Genomic DNA, 20,318 nt, shown 5'->3' on the forward strand with positions numbered 1-20,318 from the left:
TTACTTTTTACTGTTGCTATTTCCATATAAGACTGTTGGGGGAGGAGGGATCCAGTTTACTTGATTAACTCTGGAAAATATTTACAAGATATCCAGCGTTTTCTTGTGGGCTCATTTAATTGTATTCCAAAAAAGCCAGTTGACCATAGGTTGAACCTGCTGCGTAGATTTTACCTTTCAAATGTTAATTTTGTCCAGGCACGAGTGTCTTGAAATGGGAATAATTCCAGCCAAAAGGCAAAAGTTAATTAATGTTTTCATAATTGTATGAGCCAATCTTATCAGAAAAGTAAGTCCAGTGGTGGTCAATTTCCTGAGACCCAACATTACAGTAGTAAATATAATAACATTTAAAGATTTTAATGGTTGTAGGGAATAATTAGAAGTACAAGTCACGTTGTTTTGCCACATTTTTGTCAAGTCTGTGCATCAGTCTAATAAACAAACAATGTTTTTCTGAGTGAAACTGCATCTGAACAGCCTTAAAACCTTTTCATAATTCTCTGCTGGCATTTGAGTCTGCTTTTGAGAGAGAGAAAAATCAATTGAATCCATTTAGTGTTGGTTACATTGCAATTGAATAACGCTATATCTTTTGAGCAAAAGTGAAAAGGGTACCTATTTAAAAAAAAAAAAGCAGTACTATAGAATTGTACTTGATTTAAATTATATTATTTCATCTGTTTGTCCACATTTTAATGCTCTGAACATTGCCATTAAAATATACTTAATATTAATTTATATTAGTTTTTTATTTTTAGCCCCATGTTTGACAACCATTGCTCTGTTATTTTGGTCTGGTTGTGTCATCAGAGGCATTTTGGGTCCCATTAAAACCCCTCCAGTGGGGAGTTCAATAGGAATTCTTGAAAGCTCCGACACATGACCCATAATGGTGGCACTGCATAGACAAATGCAGACTGGCAGCACATCAATATTCACGTATGCCTGCTGCAGATTTTGTTTTGACAAAACTGCCTCAAGTTTCTTTTTCTTCTTACAGTTTGCAAAGAATCCTTTTATTTTTAATGACTTCAGATCATCCCTCTCTGACTCCAGTTCAAACAACATTTTTTTTAAACAATGGTTCAGGTCCTCCGGGATTGAGGCACCCAATTCTTCTTAAGCAATTTAAAAAGATGAAACTATTATTGAGTTCATGTTTGCCAAGTCCTCATTTAAAATATCACACTATCAGGAGGGTTGGAGGCATGATGACTGTTGTTTGATGGAGACAGTTACATATTTTCTGTTTACACCCTTAAACATTGCTCTTCCTCTGGCAAAATGACATTCGGAGTCTTATCACACACAGGGTGAGGCTTAAAAATAGTATATCTGTGCATGATTGGCACGATGGCTCCTTAGAATGATCACAACAAAGGGAAGCGCATATTTATAAGGCTGCCGGGTGAAGAGGCGCAGGAGTAGGAGATAAATATACCGCTCTAATCGAGATAGATTTGGAAAATAAACAACAGCGTTCACTTTTGAAACTTGCCAAACAAAATAATCATACGTAGAAAAGGAGACAATACAGCAGATTTACATTCACAGCTGGAGCAGACAACCTCTGTGGAAATATCGAAGGTTTCTCTCAAATTTAAATAAAAAGCATTTCTTAGCCGCTTTTCTTAGGTCTTATCAAGTCAACATTTTTTCTCATTGCATCCTTGCACGTAGACTTGGCGCTTGAATGATTTTATTTTTGTAAGACATCCTCCGATATACTTTTAATTAGGCGTTTCTGTTGTGGGCCAGTATATATTTAAATTGTAATTTGTGTAGCCCACAAGCCCTGAGTTGGAAATGCTTGATCTTGCTAATGTGCATTATCTCTTTCTCAACCTGTTAAATGTCAGCGCTGAGTATATGCATTTGTCCGTAGCTATAGTAACGCTGTTGAGTGATTCTGTTAAATTTTGACTCACAATATGGCATAGCATTTACATCACAGGCACACGTGAAAAGGAAGAATGTTTGAAGGTCAATAGTTTAAGGAGCCGACTGACATTCAATTACATGTAAAAGCTCGATTTTAGAAGGTTTTTTATGCAATATAATAGATCCATCGAGACTTCCTTTCCCTGTCAAGTGTGTGAATTGAAGAGGACACAAAAAAGGCAATGAAAATGATTGATTGTGCAGCTTTTGTTGAAAAATGTCCTGCAGACAGCTTTATTTCAGTTTCCAAATCTTCCATTAGCTTCAAATCGCTGGGAACGGTTTCATATCTGATTTCTTCAGCAAAGGCGAGACATGGCTTTGCTGTATGGATTCTATATTGAACCTCTAACACATCTAAGCACACATAGCCGCGATAACTGCAGATGGTATTTTTAAAGGCCGCATTAAAGTCTCCTATTGTGGTAGCACTTTTCCCCACCTGGATGTGTCAAAGAGCAGACATTTTTTTTCCACAGGAGAAGGTCTCGGGAGACATGATTATTGGAACGGAACAGCTGAGGTTGAAGCCACTAACTTAACATTTTCTCTGGAGACCGCCATAAGTCATACAGAAAATGATCTTTTCCTGCACATTTTTTGTTTTTCATATCTACATGGTAGATTAATCCATGGCATAACAGACATTTTACCCTTTTTTAAGAGTTGTCTAAACAGAACTAGAGATAATCCACCAGAGGACTCCAAACCAAAATTATTCCTATTTTATTTTCATCACGTTGTAGCATGTTACAATGCACTAGTTTCAGACAGGACATTTTTTATAAAAGTAAAGTGCTAAATTGCAAAATAAAACAGCATTTGGGGTAATTTTTGACATTATTGGTCAAAGGATTGGTTATTTTTGGCAAAGGAGCATGGGATTGATGCCCAAACCATGTGAAATAGAAAAAAAAAGTTTTCATTGGTTTTCAAAACTTCTATGATTGTTATTCAACTATTGTTATTCACTCAGGATGACTAACCTTTTGAGTGTTCTGAGTGGGTTTTACGAAACATTATGTTGGATGTTAAAAGACATTTCGGCTGTTAGGTTTCCCGTGAGTTTGTGACTTACTCAATCGTAGAAATTGAAAATTCCAATTCAAAAAAGTTTTAAAACTCTCTAAAAAAGGACTTTGAGCAGAGTTTATTCTAATCAATCTAGAATAAACTTATACTTATACTCCTCGTACAGAAGCTTTCTTGTTTACTTAACTACTACATTTATCGAATACCATAGAGTAATACATTTACAAAAAAAAAATTCAATTATCATTTTTAAACATAACCAACTAACCCCCCTTAATACAACTATCAGCAAAAACCTAGGATAACAAATTTAATTAAATCCTATCTTTTACAGCTGTTGTTTTTAATCAAAAACGGTTCACCTTCAATGTTGGTCTGTGAAACTAAACTAAATTCCATATTTGAAGCTCTCCTGGGCCATATGAATATAGCTCGCCAGGAGTTTGACACTGTTACAGTTCGGGAGCAACAGCTGGACGGCTCAACGTCACATGTTGCCCAGAAAAGACAGCACTTTTGACAGAAGAGTAATGGCGGCCATTTTCCTGCCAAACTGGAAAAATGATTACTCAGCAAATGAGACTCCTTCTGTCCTCAGCTCAGCTTTCCCTCCTGATCTAAAGATTATTTCAAGCAAATTCCTGAATATGTGTTGGCTTATGCTACAAAGCTTTAATACTAGTTAGCAGGGTACAACAAATATATTTAAGAATTGGATTAATAAAAATACAAATTCTCAGCGTAAAGTTTAAATGACATTCATTAATCCTTTTGTTATGTAAATATAACTCCTTGTTAAAAGTTGCCCAGATCAAGACCTCAGTTGCCTCAAAAACACTTTGAGTTTTCACGCAGCGGGATCTAAATACTCCACTGAATATGAATCAAAGCTCTGCGTTCCACATGGCCTGCTATAAACATAATCTAATTTCCTACCCGGCTGAACTCTGGAGTTGGCTCCTGCAGATAAACTAGACACCAACTGTTTCCATTGACCTTTTTAGAAACGGAGCCGAAATTCATACATTGACTCATTTTCAGCCTCTTTGTTTTGCAAATGTGTTTTTTCCCCCAACATCCTTCATCAGCTCGCTTCGCTTCCTCTGCAGCTCCGTGACATATTGATTTGTGATTAACTGTAATGAGTCAGTAAATTCAGCCGTAATTCTGATCATGTGAGGATGCTTTCTGAGATGGCCTGTAGATGTGCACGACTTTTATCTCCGGCATATCTCCCTCCTTCGCTGCTTCGCTACCTCTTTCTTCAAAAGTCTTGTAGTGATACTTGACATGATATGACATGCTTTGCATGTCCGATAGAAATCGGCCTCGTAGGCATTGTGTCATTGTAATCAGAAGCAATATCGTCTTTAAATGTCACTTGTTTTTAGACGAAATTCAGTGACTCTGGTAATGGAAGGACTCAGCAAAGCTTGGCTGTAACTAAAGAAATACAATGCTGGCTGCTTTTTTCATATATCCTCAGCAAATCATTGACATTTCACTTTGATAACCAACCTTCAAGAGAACACTGCCTGGTGGGTAAATTACTTTCACTACCCCTTCATTTGGCCACTTTCTGATAATGTGCAAGTGGGCAAAAGAGGATGAAATCTTACGAGCTTTCCTGGACATATTGCATGACCATGCTACCATAATGACAATTTCAGATCAAGGAAATGACTTCCCACAAATAAACTAAAATGTTCTCACTTAAAATTCTCCCACAAAATAAATGAAAGAACATTTGACACTCAAAAATATCTTAAACTCAAGAATCAAGTGAATACTATGTTCAGTAAAAATAAAAAAGTATGAATTAGAATATTAAAAAATGTTTACATTACCTGAAACTAAGATGTTAAGGACAAGATGAGATCAAAATACAAAAATAAAAGTATTTCTTTGACAGCATTTCCTGGAGACGGCAGCTGTCAAAAGAGCTCACGGAGGAAACCATTGAATCAGCAGTGCATGAACCTTCTTTGGACACAAACTGGTGGTCTGCAGGTGAAGGGGAGACGTGACGTCAAGCTGGTAAATGCGTAATATTACTGCAGACATCTGAGGCAGAACTTGTTTTTTGCGAAGAAATAATTAATTAAATGAGAAGCAGGCTTCTTTTATGATCTATTTGTGCGACGATGAACCTAATTTCTGCTTTAATTTACTCATGCAACGTTGTCCTCTCTCATCAAGTAAACCCTCAACTCTTTTATAAATGTGACCAGGCTATTTAAGCACGCAAAACTACAAACATAATGTTACAAAAGACTATTTCTTCTCTTGCCTACTGGTAGGATTTAGAACTTGTTATTGCGAGTAACAACACTTAAAAATAAATATTTTTGTTCGCCTAAAATGTTTTTTTCATCATTTGTCCCTATAAAATATAACTGTTAGAGCCAGGTGATGGTTCACGATCAACCCAACTCTCCTGAATTCACTTCAAATGTTGAAGTCTTCTTCTCCAAGATGCAGTTAGTCCATTTTCCGTTTTGAAGTTAATGATTTATAAAATGTTTGCCCTTCTTAAAGTGAACGTGAGAGTGAAGAGTGAAGCCCATTATTGTCTTCACTCCTTCTTCCGCCATTTGTAGTCACGCTTTATTTATCCAACAAATCCCTTTAAAGTAGTGATTTCCGGGATTGATGACAGGCAGTGACAAACCTTGGATTTTGACCAATCACAACAGAAAAGGTTATGGTTATGGTAAACAAGATTTAATTCGACAAAAACTAAGTGTTTTCTTTGGTCCTTTTTCTTCTGGAGTTTACAACCCTTCACCACACTCTCCGTATATATTGTGGACCCTTGGAAAATATATAATATATATATATATATATGTTTGATCCGTAGAATCTTGCTGCTACTTAGGATGCAGCTTTAAAAGCGCAGCTTGACCGGCACGAGCCCCTGTATGGTAGCAAACTGCAACCAGCTCAAAGAGTCAAAACAAAAAATAACCACCCTGGCGGAATCTTGATCAACTGACAAGTTTATTCAACTTAACATTAAGACTGAACACACAACTTGGTCATATGATTTAAAATTAATGTCAACGCATGCACCCCTGCACAGTTTTGACTCCTCCGTGACTCAGAAATCATTTCAAAATTTCACAAAAATCCCAGGCTGTTCCTCTCACTCTTTTTAGAAGAAGAGTTTCACTTTATGCCGAATCGGGAATGCACCCTTCCTTTGTGAAGAAGCATCACAATAAAAAGTGAAATCTTTATGCCCTGGAGAAAGCAGTGGGCTTGTTCCTCATGCTAGGAATAAATAAAATCCAGACAAAATGAAAGAAAAGCAGAGCTCACCATGGTGCAGAGGCAGCAGCAAACTTGGAGTATGGAGGATTTCTCACAGGTACAGATTTGCACAGACCTTCTTTGAAGAAAAACATACAGCATTTAATTAGTCATTCCTTGATCATCTTAATGTTTTCAACACAGACTGAAAAAGTTAAAGCGCTGGATGTAAAGATTACCATCGATTTTTAGGTTATCAGAATAACCGGGATAAATTAAGTACGAACGGAATCAAAAAGTATTTCTTGAATAAATCTACCTTTAATACTGAACACAAAAAAACAAACAATTGTCAATCTTGTTGTTTAGCTTAACATATTCTTCCCTGCAGAGTTTCCAACATCTTGCTAGTCTAATGATTAGCCCTGGATTCAGAAACATGTGAGTAAATAAAAACAAAACATTCAACCTCTGGATAAGAGGTAGTGATGAAACAAATTAGCTTCTGAAAGGGGCACAGTCGTGTCAGTGGGCAGCAAAGAGCAAAGAAAGGAGAAAGTTTAGCCAAAGAGCATCAATAGACGTCAGGCATTCCTTTAATAAAGTGGTTACACCTGCCTTGTGAATGAGCATAAAGAAAATATTTAATTATAATTATTTCCTATAAGTAAAGAAAAGTAAAATAAAGGTTATTTGGAAAGTGCCTTTCTAGACCACGGTCACAAAGCGGTTAACAAACCAAAAAAATACACAGTTAAAATACCTTCTTTAAAAGGTCAAGACACATAAGACAAACACAGGAGTCCCAGAAAATCAAGGAAAAGCCTGCACAAATAAGAATGTCTTAAGTTGTTCCTTGAAGGAGTCAGTAGATCCATCAAACACAGAGGGAGAAGAAGATCATTCCAAAGCTTAGGAGCAACAGAGTAGATTCTGATCCACAGACCTCAGAGCCCGAGCTGGGGTGTAAGGCTGGATCAGATCACGGATATAAGGAGGAGCCTGACCATGAATAGCTCTGAAAGTAAGAACCAGAATTTTCCTGATCCTGAAAGAAACTGACAGCCAAATTAAATGTGAGTTCTTCTACTAGAGCGGTCAGAATTCTCGCTGCAGGGTTTTATAATAACTGCAGGCGGGACAGCTCCTTCTTGTTTAGACATTAAAAACAAACTGTAACAATAGTATAAAGAAAAAGAAACACATGGATTACAAGCTCCGTTGTGACAAAAATTCCCTAAATTTAGAGATTTTTCTCGGTGGAAGGAAACAGTTTCTGGTCAGTTTTCACTCAGCCATTGTTTGGTTTTTAGCAAACAATTGACTAAGCTGTTCAGCCTCTGGGGCTCAGTTGGATTAAAAGAGCAGTAGAGCTGGAATTCATCAGCAAAAATGTGATAAGAAACATCAGGAAATCTCTGAATGAGTTATACCCAGTGGAATGAAGTACAGCAAAAATAATTAAGGACCCAAAACAGAACCTTGAGGGACCCCACACAACAGATCTGCTGATTCAGACCTTATTTGATTTTCAGATACACTAACAATGCGCCCAGAAAGGTATGACGATATTCAACATAACTGTTATTTCATGGATAAACTGTAAGAATTTATAAAAATGTCAAGAGGCACACGTTTTTATTTTCAGGTATTTTTAAGAAAGGGAAACTGATATATGTATGCACACTTTCAACTATTAATTATACTTAGATTCGCATATTTACTTATTTAGCCTTTTAACAAAATAAAAACACTTTCTTACATGCTACAATGCTCCTCAATGCCGCCCTCTATCGGTCGCTTTCCCTCTTGTTGAACACATCTCTGTGAAATGGTTCATGTGCAGTTAAATCTGCTATTTTTGTGCTTTTCTGCTAACAAATACTGCAATGATGCAGGTTTAACGAAAAACCCTTCTTCATTGCCGCGGTGTTTTTATTCTAGTTTGGATAAACCTTAACCTTTAATTTGAAATAAATGCTAATGCAAAGTGTCAGTTCTGACAGGATGGTAATAATAGAGATAGAAAATACATGTTTTGATTATATTATTATTAGATACTTCTTTTAAAGTTCTTTTCGATCTCCTTCTTTAATTTATGTTGAGTCAAATGTTTTAACTCATTTCATTATTAACTCTGCACTCAGACAAAGTCTACAGTGCCCTTGAAGACAAAGGAAGTTGTGTATAAACATTAAACAAAAGTATACATTTTAATACATTTTTCACTATCAAGCATTTTTACAATATATACTAAACCTTCGACTATCTCTAGTGTTTGTAAGAGAAACCGTTCGTCTGGCAGCAACCCAGGTCCACCTGCGGCTCCAAGCGATTAACATGACTCTGAAAATGTAGATAATCATGTCGGGGGGAAAAAGCTTCATTAATTAGGAACTAAAACAGTGGTTTTGAGAGTGATCAGAGTTTAACACTGGCAATCCTCACAGGAGAGTGCAAAGAAGAACAGAAGAAAATGATAATGCATCGTAGCTTCATTCAATATGTTAATTCATGTGTGAGTGATTTTCACTTTCCCTGATTTGCACGTGTTAGAAGCATTTGATCAGGTGCAAAATGACCATCTAATCCGGAGGCGGTCTGGCTTTAAGACATGTGATACAGTCTCTACTCTGAGCCGGGCTGCACGGGAACATTTGTTTCTTGGTGCTCGCAGTGGGAGAGTCATCCAGAGCTGCTGCTGCCTCTCACTGGAAGGATGCAGACGCCGAGAGAAGAGATTCCACTACACTTAATTAAAGAGCTCTCCGCACGTGCTTATAAATGCAAAAGAGGCAAATGAATTCACAGTCAGTAGAGGAAGAGCAACTGGAGGGGAAGCAGTGGTATTTTCAAAGGTGGAATTGAAAGAGCTGCAAATCTATTTCCAGTCTCCGGTCATTTCTGAATCACTGGGCTGTTGCTATTTAAGAGTGGAGCCACGAGTCGCTGGAGTTCCGACTTCTTGGATGGAATCAACATGAGTGACATTTTTGATGGATTTATGACATTTTGTTGAGATTTTTATCGTCCTTGTCGGGTTGGTAAGGTAAGATTTGTTTACATTTCTTTTTATAAAGAAAATCTAAAATGTTGCATGTTTAGGAGTTCTACACATTTCTAATTGTGTCACTTTTGGGAAATTGCACATCATTTAAAAAACTATTTATAACATTCTGCATCTTGTACAGAAGTCAATGCTGTGAGAATATTTAAAGTTTAATATCAAATTTTTGTGTTTAAATAGAAAAACTTTGACGTTCACACACAGTAGGATTCCTGCAAATTATTACAAAACAATAATATAAGTGCCAGTTCAATTGTCACACATCAATTCTGCAATACTATAGAGAGAAGAAATTAGCCAAATATGGTTTTACAAAATTTGATTTTGGCCTTTTTGGAAAAAAAAAAATCAACTTTGTTTTATTCTAATACAGATCTGTGATGAGAATCGGATGATAGCAATTTTCAAAAATTTAGCAGTATTCCTTTTTTTTATTTCTGTTAAACCACAAACTCAAAACATGACAAGCGGTTTTGTTTCCTCGACTGCTGTGCCCCTGTAACATTCAGAAAAGGACGGATGAGCTCCTGCATTCAGGTGCTTGTAGAATCTTATCTTCAAGTTAATGTTTTTTTGTTTTGAGGCAGAAGCTCAGGACTCAGGAGAGTGAGTCAGCCTGTCAGGGGTAATCTATGCTGGATGGGATAAAAAAATTCCCGCGGGAGCGCTTCTCCACATTTGCAGCGCTCAGAGACAGAACGGGCCACACCAGGAAGACGAACAGTGAGGAAGTCAGAACCTCTTAGTCACGCAAATGCTACATTCTGATGACTAAACGATGCCACTTAGGGGACAATTATAGACTGAAAGTGCCAGCTGGATTAAAATATATACTGTTTATATTTTTGCATTTTGTTTATTGTAAAATTAATGTGTGGGCGAGTGTTGCGGTCATAAGTGAAGGCATGATTTATTTGTGCATTGACTTGTTCCTCTGGTGCTCGGCAGATGTGGCCTGTCATGTCCTGGCTGCTCTGCTTCTGCCTCTGGCTGGCTGCGTCTGCCGTTCAAGTCAGTCCGGCCACTTTTATCCAAACCATACAGCAACATCATGTCACCAGGCCGGGCCGAATCACCATCCACCAGATCGGTGAGTCTTTTTTAAAAATATGTTTGGTTTACTGCCCCCAGCTCGGACATCACAGTCAAAACTTTAGCAACACAATCCACCGCAATAGGTGAAGGTAAAGTGCAATTTGAAATTCTAAAAACGTGCTTGAGGATAAAAAAAGTAAATCAATTTTGATGGGTAAATATAGACTGAACTGTTAATAAGTTTTATTTTAAAAAGTGTTTTCGGGATCTTAATCGAAGTCTAGTTCAAAGCAGTTACATTACATTCTTTAAAAGACACAGATTTTAAGCGAAAAAGATAAGAAATAATCATGTTTCTTTTCTCTTCGCATGAAATATATAGGCTCAAAAAAAAAAGATCTGAGATGAAGAATACACTGATTGTTGCCGGCAGTTTTATTTTCATAGTGTCACTTGAATGATCAGCTCAAAATAAAGCACTGCAACAAAGGAACTCGTGTCACATGAGCGTCAGAGGACTCGACAGAAGAAACTGTCTCATACATGACAATGTATCAAAAAATCACTGTCCTTGAAATATAAAATCCACTAGGGCAAAAAAAACAAAAACAGAATCCAAAATCCGGAACACAGGAGACGGGGGAAAGCTGGACTTGGACTCAAAACCGGCAAACAAAAAAAGAGAAAAATCTTGAATAAATAGAAAACACTGACAAGTCTTAGAAATATCCAAAAAGTCAACTTCTCGGAGCAAACAGAGTGGAACCAAACCTGGTCAACTCGCGATCTCTTCCTGCTTTGGAGCTCAAGTTGAAAGGGGAGAGACCGCCACTAATCGGCTCAGCCGTGCGAACAAGGTAGAAAAAAAGGAATAGGAAGCAAACCAAGGAAATTAGACAAAATATACAAGGATCATGACAAACATCAATTAAAAAATATATATTTTTGTTGTCTCACCAGAAGCAACGCTGATAATTGGACTGATAGCAACCCTTAAACATTTATTATTATTAGGGATAGTCGTTTTTTTTATTGCTGATTGGTCACGGTAACTAGTGAGTGGAATGAAAATTAACAACCTTTAACTCCCTTTTTTCCCTTTTTTTAAGTAAGTAAGTAATTTGTATTTATATAGCGCTTTTCCAGACCAGGGTCACCAAGCGCTTAAATAAACAAAACAAAATTCAATAAAATATATACTTTAAAGGTCAAGATAATACTGAGAACAACACAGGAGTTACAGAAAATCAGGGAAAAGCCTGAACAAATAAAAATGTCTTAAGATGTTTCTTGAAGGAGTCAGTAGACTTCATCAAGAGCAAAGAGAGAGGAAGATCGTCCCAAAGCTTAGGAGCAACAGCCTGGAAAACTGATATTTTATTTGGTGTATTAGCAGTTAGAAGCCATACAGGTTCCTTGTCCCATTAATGATTCCTTGGAACTAAACGTCAATGTTATCCATCAACATAACCTTCCAAAGAACAGTCTGATTAGTAAGCAGAGCTCAGTGAATTGTATTCATTTGAAAAAAACACGTCACATTTGAGCATTTAAGGATGAGCCAGATCCAAAGCCATTACTGAGTCATTTTCTTATCGCGGTTCATCCGTGATGGAATAGATGTCTCTGCTGAAGGTCACATGGACATCAATTGCTTTTCACTTCTGCTGCCGTTACGGTGGATATTCATGCCACATTGCTTCCCTTCATTGATATACATGTGCATACGCTTGACGAGGCCCGTCGCATTGGGCTGAATTGAAACCGAGAAAAAACATTGAACTTTTGTTTTCAACTGATGATCGGAGGTTATGGTAAATAATTGCGTGGCAGCAGAAGAAGCCGACTTCTGTCAGATCTTCAAAGAAGAGCGGAGCTGCGTGAGGTCCTCACGGTGTAATATTGCCTCCATGCGCCAGTGCACCTCAAGCTTATCAGCGAGGGGTCTTTTCCATTCACTCAATATTGCGAGGCAGAAGACTTCCTGTTCCGACACCCAAACTTCATTACTCACATCTCTGTGTGAGCATTGGTGAAGAAAAATGCAGAAAAGATCATCACCGATGTGGGATTCATTTAAGAGTAGTGTCACGTCGACAAAAGCCAAATGGAATTAATTTTAGAAAGTGCGCTCAGGTGTCTCTCTGTGGATGAAAAACAAACAACCATTTGAATATTTTTGCTGCTAAAAGTACAAATTTCGCTGTCGTTCTATTTACTGTGGCCAGGTTTATAAGATAAGATGCTTGTCTGGATTGATTCTGACACGGGACATTTGCTCAGTGCCCGGTATTGTGTGCCTGTTGGATTGGTTGCAGGATTGGGGTTGACGGGTCATGAATTGGCGGTGAGGAGGCCAGTGGTTGCAAACCTCTGGGCCAATCACTCAAGCCGGGCAAATGCCACGAGTTCATGGTGAGTGATATTACCAGAGGAAATCGAGATTATGGGCGATGGGAGATCATCCGTGACCTTGCCAATAAAAATGGAAATCCATCGGGAGATGTTGTTATGGACGGGTAATAAAAAGGGGTCATTTAGCTTTCAGAAAAAGGTTGGTTTCTTGGATACGATCTTAAAGACTTGCAAACAAAAGCATTCAAAGTTCTTAGAAAGTTGCGGTAACCTGCATTCTTACTGGGAATTTGTCGCCATTGCTTCTCACCTTTGGTGTACAATAAATTCACAACAAAGGAACACCCTTTTATCTGTCTTGTGGCGACATCTATTGCTTTTGTTGTTGATGTTGCGAGGTAAGACTTTGCATGTAGGACTTCAGCAGAGCTAACTTCAGATGTGTTGAATCCGCCTCTGCAGTGAGACAATCTTGATTGCTGATCTGGTCAAGTTTCGTCAGGAAAATTGTCTATTTAAATATCCTGTGCAGGTGTAAGAATTTTTCCCATCAAAGCTTTTATTTTTTATTAATTATTTCCATCCCTTCTTTGGAGCTAATAATGTTCTCAAAAAACTCAACATGTAGCGGTAGAAAAAAATTAATGAAGAATTCTCTTTGGTTAGTTAAAGTATATAAATACTACTTCTTCATAAATGACTCGTATCAAAAGACTCAACATCTTTGAACTCACTTTCATCTACATCAATCCTCTTCTTACCCCTGGAATTTCTAGATTCATTTTTGATTTGTATCATAACAAAAACAGCCTGTTGAAGGATAAAGCTTGAACGTCTCTTGGTCTTTTCTTGTATATGCATTGATCGAGTATTTAACTTAAATTAGAAATGTTTTCGTCCAAACTTTGCATATCTTTTGCAGGATGCATACAATGGTTTGGCAGGTTGGATTATACCAACTCTCATAGAGTTTGTCACGTGTTTTAATTGGTCAAATCCTTGAAGATTTAGAAAACATAACCTGACGTAACGTCTAACGTCTTCTAATCTTTAGAATGGAAAACACCTTTTTTCCACTAGAATCGATGGTTGGATTAGACTGTTGAGTGTGGCCCTTGAATATTGATTTATTTTGGCATTGCAGAGGAAGCCTGTTGTTTCACTGTCTGAATTGTACAGCAGAGTCCATTAGCCAGATGACCCTCAAGTTGTTGCTGCTAAACTATATGCTCAGTGACTCGGACAAGAGGTCTCAGCCCTCTTAGCTCCAGCATGACGCCACACTTTTCGACCTGCTGTCGGCTGTTTCTCGTCCTTCTCGTCCAGACGCTGGTGCAGCATGACTCATGAGCTGTTGCGTCGATTTGGTGAATTGTGCAAAGATGTATTCATTTTGAGATATAATTTAGAAAGCTCTACTGACAAGTCTATAATTTGTCCTGTTTTGAACTTTGCAGAATAAACTCAATTCAACTAAATGAAGCGCATGTGTTGGGAGGATTGTTATAGCTGTGAGATAAATTAAAAGGTGATATCCATTAGTTTCTGAATAGCATTACAGTGTGCAGGAACTACCAGACTGTGTACACAAAAAGAAATCTTTCTATTGATGATGCAGTGGGATGTGGAGGTGTAAGCAGAAGAACACATCACTGCTGCCCGAGGTGGCCTTGCTCCCTCATGAACTCACTCCCACCAAATGCCAGATTACAGGGTCAAATTTTTCATAACTCAAAGGTCATCGATTCTCTGCACAGCGCTGATGGTCTCTTACCTCTCAGTTTCTCAGTGTGTGGACTCGCAAGTGAATGTGGGTTGAACATGCAATGTAATTCGGACAAAAAGCTCATTCATTAACGTCGTCAAGTTGACAACAAATATGATATGATTGAATAAAAACAACTTTTGTCTATCATGTCAGTTCCACTGCTTCTTAACTGCTAATTAAGCAAAACAATCTTGCACATCTGTGATTTAGAGCCAATGACAGTTCCTCACTTCCCCCCTCTATTTGACTGGAGGTTACTTCCCCCGATCAAAGATGTCAGGTAGTGCAGAGAACAATTTGTCAAGGTGTCACATGTAATTCACAAAATCCTGCTCCTTTGTCTTTTATGTCCCATGGGAGGATTTGAAGAAGATAATAAAAAATGGTTTTCTGGTGACTGGTGGTACTTTTTAAATAGTTAAGCAATGTTTGGGTTGTTAGAGAAAAATATAAATAACATTTTATTTCCCTCATCCACCTCCGTATGTTTGTCAATCGTATTAGGAAACTGGCGCACATGGAATAAACCCATCCAAACACTGGAAGCAGATAAATAAAAACCTGTTAATGCATAAACCGTTTTGATTACAACCTGGCATGTGGCAGTCATGTCATTTACTGTTTATATACTTTTTTTTATTTTTATTTACTTTTTTCTTGTGACAGTGGGGAAAGAAGAAAAAATAAATATAAATCAATAAATGTGCCTATCTTTAGCAGTACATTTCAGTTACAAAAAGGAAATATGATAGAAAAGCATTAAAAAAAACATCATTTTTAAAATTAAACTTTTTCAAAATGCATTTGATTAAAAAAACAACAACTTTCAAACTGATAATTGCTTCGCAAGACATGGGAACACATATGACCAGGCTTCGAATTTATATATATATATATATATATATATATATATTTCATGCTCTTGTTAACACCTATTGAAAACGACAAGTAAGTAAATTGACAACTTCAATATATATTGTTTTATTTGACTTACAACAAATAATAACATTTTGTGCTTCTACTGCTAGTAATTATTTATTTCTAACAAATATGTGTTTAACAAATATTCACTAACTGAAATAAAGGTAAGGTAAGGTAAGGTAAAACTTTATTGATCCCTCAGGAGGTCTCCTTTGGGAAATTGTTTGTTAAAAGGCTGTGAATAAGTAATCACCTGGCATACATGTTTAAGAAATGAGAATTACAAGAACGTGATAATAAATGACTGGATTGGATGTAAAAGTAAAATGAGATTTCTGGAACTGGCGAGTTTCGAGGGCAAACAAACCACTAAATGCTTTTAGCACTGCATTTAAACAATGAAAAAAAATCGACCTGTTTTCTACAACTGACCTCCTTCGAGAGGCTGATGTAATGAGTTTATCACTCGGAACTGCTGTTTCCGTCATCAGTTTACCTTTGACACAAGCTTCCAAAATGGCTGCGCCCATGTTGTTTACCCTTTACCGTTAGTTATTGAACAGTTGAAAATGTTAAAAAAACAGTCAAGTCGGGACGATTGTATTATGTTCATTCGACGAAACAATTACGCTACCAGTATTTATTAACAAATTAAAAGCCAAGGGCAGTCACAGCAAGTGGTTGCCATAAACACGGGTACTTTTTCAGGCAATTATGGCAAGTGTAATAAAAATAATAACATGGGAAAATAGTTATATGTAGAACTGGATGGCAATAACTAATAAAAAAGGTTCTTGGTTAGCTGCAACATTTCCACATGATCCGTTTAACACCATCACATAGATGTGTGTCTCATTCCAGAGCTACTGAGATGAAATGCACAACACCTTTGCCACATCGGAGGAACACTGTTGTCAGGTAAATGGCAGGGAATAAAAAAAGGAAAAATTAATTTTAAGCTGTCATAAAGGTTAAATCCTCCATGCACTGTTTCAGACACTGACAATTTAATAGCCTTATATAATGCATCCTGGAGGCAAGTTATTTTGACATACATCTTCTTCCATCCCCTCCTCTCAACCGTGCGCTCACTTGTGTCACTGCTGCTCGGATGCAGCGCCGATGGAATATGGCATGTCGCTTCAGCCAGAGGCTCGTCCACATCTGGAGCCCAACAAATTCACTTCCCTGTGTTTTTGATTTCGATGGTTCTGAGAGGTAACGACGCAAACAAAATGCTGTGTATTGTGAATGTTTTTGGGGGTGTAAAAGAACATATCAACGTTCTGTCTCAATGGGCAGATTTGTTTATGCCTGTGACAAATGTTGTTTTATGTGTAGATATGCGTTATTTCTTCCATTTTTATACACAAGCATACATATATTTTTTATAAATCTTTAGATCAGATTTGTGATTGTTGCAACCTGAAGCCAAAGGTTATTATAAAAGTTAACAAGCCCTTTTATTACTACAAAAAAGTGTATCAAGTAAGTTAGCAATGCCTTAATCTGATCTACATATTGGGATTAACAATGAACAAACTGACATTAAGTTTCATTTTATAGATAAATAATAAATACATATGTGGGAGTCCTCTCAGTGAAGGTTTTAGGGTTTGGGTCAAATGTGGGTAAACAGAGGAGGCAGAAGATCCCCAATAAATTTAAATACATTCCGTAAGTGTAAACCACATTTAACTTGTATTAAATATGTCTAATTTTCATAATTTTACCTTATTTTGTTACTTACTCTATTCTCTCCTCTTTATTTCACATGTTTCTGTTTTTTTTATTTTTTGTATACTTGGGCAACTGTTTTGTAGTTTTCTATTACAGATGTTTAGGAATTGAGAGAGAAAAACAATGTTATTGGGAAACATTTGCTCATGGCGTTGTGTTATTACAGTTATGCACTTTAGAATTACCGTCATGAAATGATGGTTATCAAGGGCTGTGCAGTGTTTGTGTTTGTCATTACCCCCGCTTTGTTTAATAATCCTACATCTTGTATCTCCTTGTGTATTTCTCTCTATCTGGTTATGAATTATTGATCAAGGAGATAATTCACAACCACTGAGCTGGAGGATGTTTATTTCTACATCGAGTCTAATTGAAGTCTTCCGGGCACTTTTGAATGGGTGATTGTTCATCGTTGATCTCAGTTTCATTGAATTAAAAAGAGCTTCCAACAGTTTCATTTCTACTTTTGTCATATGCAAAAGTTCAAAGTGATAATTCAAACTGATGTTCAAGTTTCAAAAAATCATCTATGTGTGTGAACAGCAAAAAAAACATCCATTGTAGAAAATATGAAGATCCACAAGACACAACATCTGATTCTCACCTAATACTTTAACCACAATAATGCCTATATATCATTACATAGACGTCTTTTTTCATAGTGTTTCTTCAGTAAGTGTTCACCGACACACAGCAGCATTTAAATACACCCGAGGAAGTAAAGCTATTATTGAATGTAAGCAGGCAGGTTCTTATTTATACATGTATCTTCATATAGAAACATGCATTTTTCATGTTAATCCATTTGTAATGATATTGTAATTAGTATCAAATATTCATTGATGGAGGTGCACATTAGTATTAGAGCAGTGTTGGACTTCTCTGTGTAGTTTAAAACGTTTTTTAATGGTTGATTCGCCTTCATTCTTGTATAGAATAAGCAGCAAAAGATCAGCTCTTATGTGTAAGAAGAATAATGTAATATTGTTGCTACACTTCATTTTCATTCATTGTCATTTGTTTTACTGCGTGAACGTTCCTGCGGTTTTCCGTTCAACCTGTAAAACATAACAAGTGATTTAAAGATTGCTTGGTTTTCCACAAAGATTGTGAATATTATATTATCACACATGAATAAACTTAATGATGTTGGATCAGGTTTGTCAGGAAAGAATAGAAGCTTGTGTTGTTTATTCTGTGGAATATTTGTTAGATACTCATGGGCATCCATTAAAAAAAGAAAATCTCTCATTTCAATCTTAGACTACCAGCAGCAACAACATGAATAAATTGTTCACTTCAAGCCAGTGGGGTGTGAAAAGTTATAGCCCTTTTTAACATCTTAATAGCGTTTAATGTTTAAGTCGTATTCTTTTGCAGGTGAAGAAAATATTACTATCCTGGGTAGACATAACAAAAAAAATGGATTTAAACATATAAAGACAATTTAAACACTCTATTTTCTCTGTTAAATCCACACTTTTTCAACATTATTTATTATTGTTATAATTTTTTCTGTATGGATTGGTTTTCATTTTGATCAGTTGTAACTCACTTCAACTCTGTAGCTAATATATAAATTGGTCTGACTGACCTGTCCTGAGACGCTGTGAGTGTCATGTGACCACCAAACTTTACAGCAGTGGGTCAGACAGTGATTCTTTTCCCACTTACTGGGAGATTAAACAAGAAAGGACACAACAAAAGCCGTTTTCTCCTTGTCTAAGTACACTAAACAATGTATTCAAATGTATTTACTGCTGCTTTTAATTGTTCATTTGAAGTTGTTTTGGGCAGGAGCATTGGAACTGTTTCAATCTCATCCCGCAAGTCACAGCCAGCTGATCCTATGAACCATTTTTTAATTTAGATTCTCCCCTTTCCAAAGTAAATGGAAACCCTATATAGCTCCTTTTAATAGCAATGGTGACGGAGCGAGTCCCACAGCCAGAAACTTTGCATGATACATGTTAAGTAAGTAAGTAAGTAAGTAATTTTTATTTGTATAGCACTTTTCCAGACCAGGGTCACAAAGCGCTTAAACAATCAAAACAATATTCAATAAAGGATATATTTTAAAGATCAAGATAAAACTGATAACACAACAGGAGTTCCAGAAAATCAAGGAAAACGAGTTCTGAATCAACTGAAGGCGAGACAGCTCCTTCTTGTTAAGACATTTGCAGCAAATAGGAAAAACCCCAAAGTTTTGTTTGACACGATTAATTCTCTCGTGTCTCCTGCTCCTCAAATCACGCCGGTCTTCTGTGAAGCTGACAGCAATGCATTGTTGAGATTTTTCATTGACAAAATTAAATTGATCAAAGAGAAAATCTCTCCCCCTTTGTTGGGAACCCCTACTGTCTCTGAGCCCATCTCCTCCTCTTGGTCATCCTTCTCTGCTGTATCTTTGGGTGATATTTCAGCACTAGTGAACAAGATGAAACCCTCCTCTTGCTCAGATGACGTCCTTCCTTGTAGGCTTTTTATCAAAGTATTTGATGTAATTGGCCCCTGGGTTACCAATATGGTGAACCTCTCCCTTTCCACAGGGGTTTTTCCCAATGCATTTAAACATGCCATTGTGGAGCCTCTGCTCAAAAAACCAGGCTTAGACCCAACTGACCTCAGTAATTTCAGGCCTATTTCTAAGCTCCCTTTCTTGTCCAAGATCTTGGAGAAGGTGGTGTCCGAGCAGCTGTCTTTGTTCTTGGATCAGAGCGACATCCATGAGAAGTTTCAGTCTGGCTTCCATAAACATCACTCTACGGAGACAGCTTTATTGAAAGTGTCCAGTGACATCATGATGTCGGCTGACTCTGGTAAATTCACTGTTCTGGTTCTCTTGGATCTGTCGTCAGCCTTTGACACAGTTGATCACCAGATCCTGCTGAGAAGACTAAGGGATGAAGTGGGACTGTCTGGGTCTGTGTTAGAATGGTTCTCATCTTACCTTTCTGGGCGCAGTTTTAGTGTATCTGCCAATCAAATGAGGTCTGAATCGGCAGATCTGTTGTGTGGAGTCCCTCAAGGTTCTGTTCTGGGTCCTTTATTGTTTTTGCTGTACTTGATTCCCCTTGGTAAAATCATTCAGAGATTTCCAGATGTTTCTTATCACATTTTTGCTGATGACATCCAGCTCTACTGCTCTTTTGACCCAACTGAGCCCCAAAGGCTGAACAGCTTAGTCAATTGTTTGCTAGA

The 20,318-nt window shown here is 37.2% G+C and overlaps 1 protein-coding gene across 1 annotated transcript in view; it reads left to right on the top strand.

The window, feature by feature from the left end:
* Nucleotides 1-8,875: 8,875 nt before the first annotated feature.
* LOC148059867 (chemokine-like protein TAFA-1) overlaps nucleotides 8,876-20,318 on the top strand; it is a 39,598-nt gene continuing 28,155 nt past the window's right edge. Inside the window, exons 1-2 of the mRNA XM_087781299.1 lie at nucleotides 8,876-9,277; nucleotides 10,244-10,385. Coding sequence (XP_087637425.1) covers nucleotides 10,244-10,385 — 142 coding nt within the window. The 5' untranslated portion in view covers nucleotides 8,876-9,277. The remainder of the gene's footprint in view (nucleotides 9,278-10,243; nucleotides 10,386-20,318) is intronic.

The sequence above is a fragment of the Callionymus lyra genome, chromosome 19, assembly GCF_982586985.1.
Source record: "Callionymus lyra chromosome 19, fCalLyr1.hap1.1, whole genome shotgun sequence".
Lineage (NCBI taxonomy): Eukaryota > Metazoa > Chordata > Actinopteri > Syngnathiformes > Callionymidae > Callionymus > Callionymus lyra.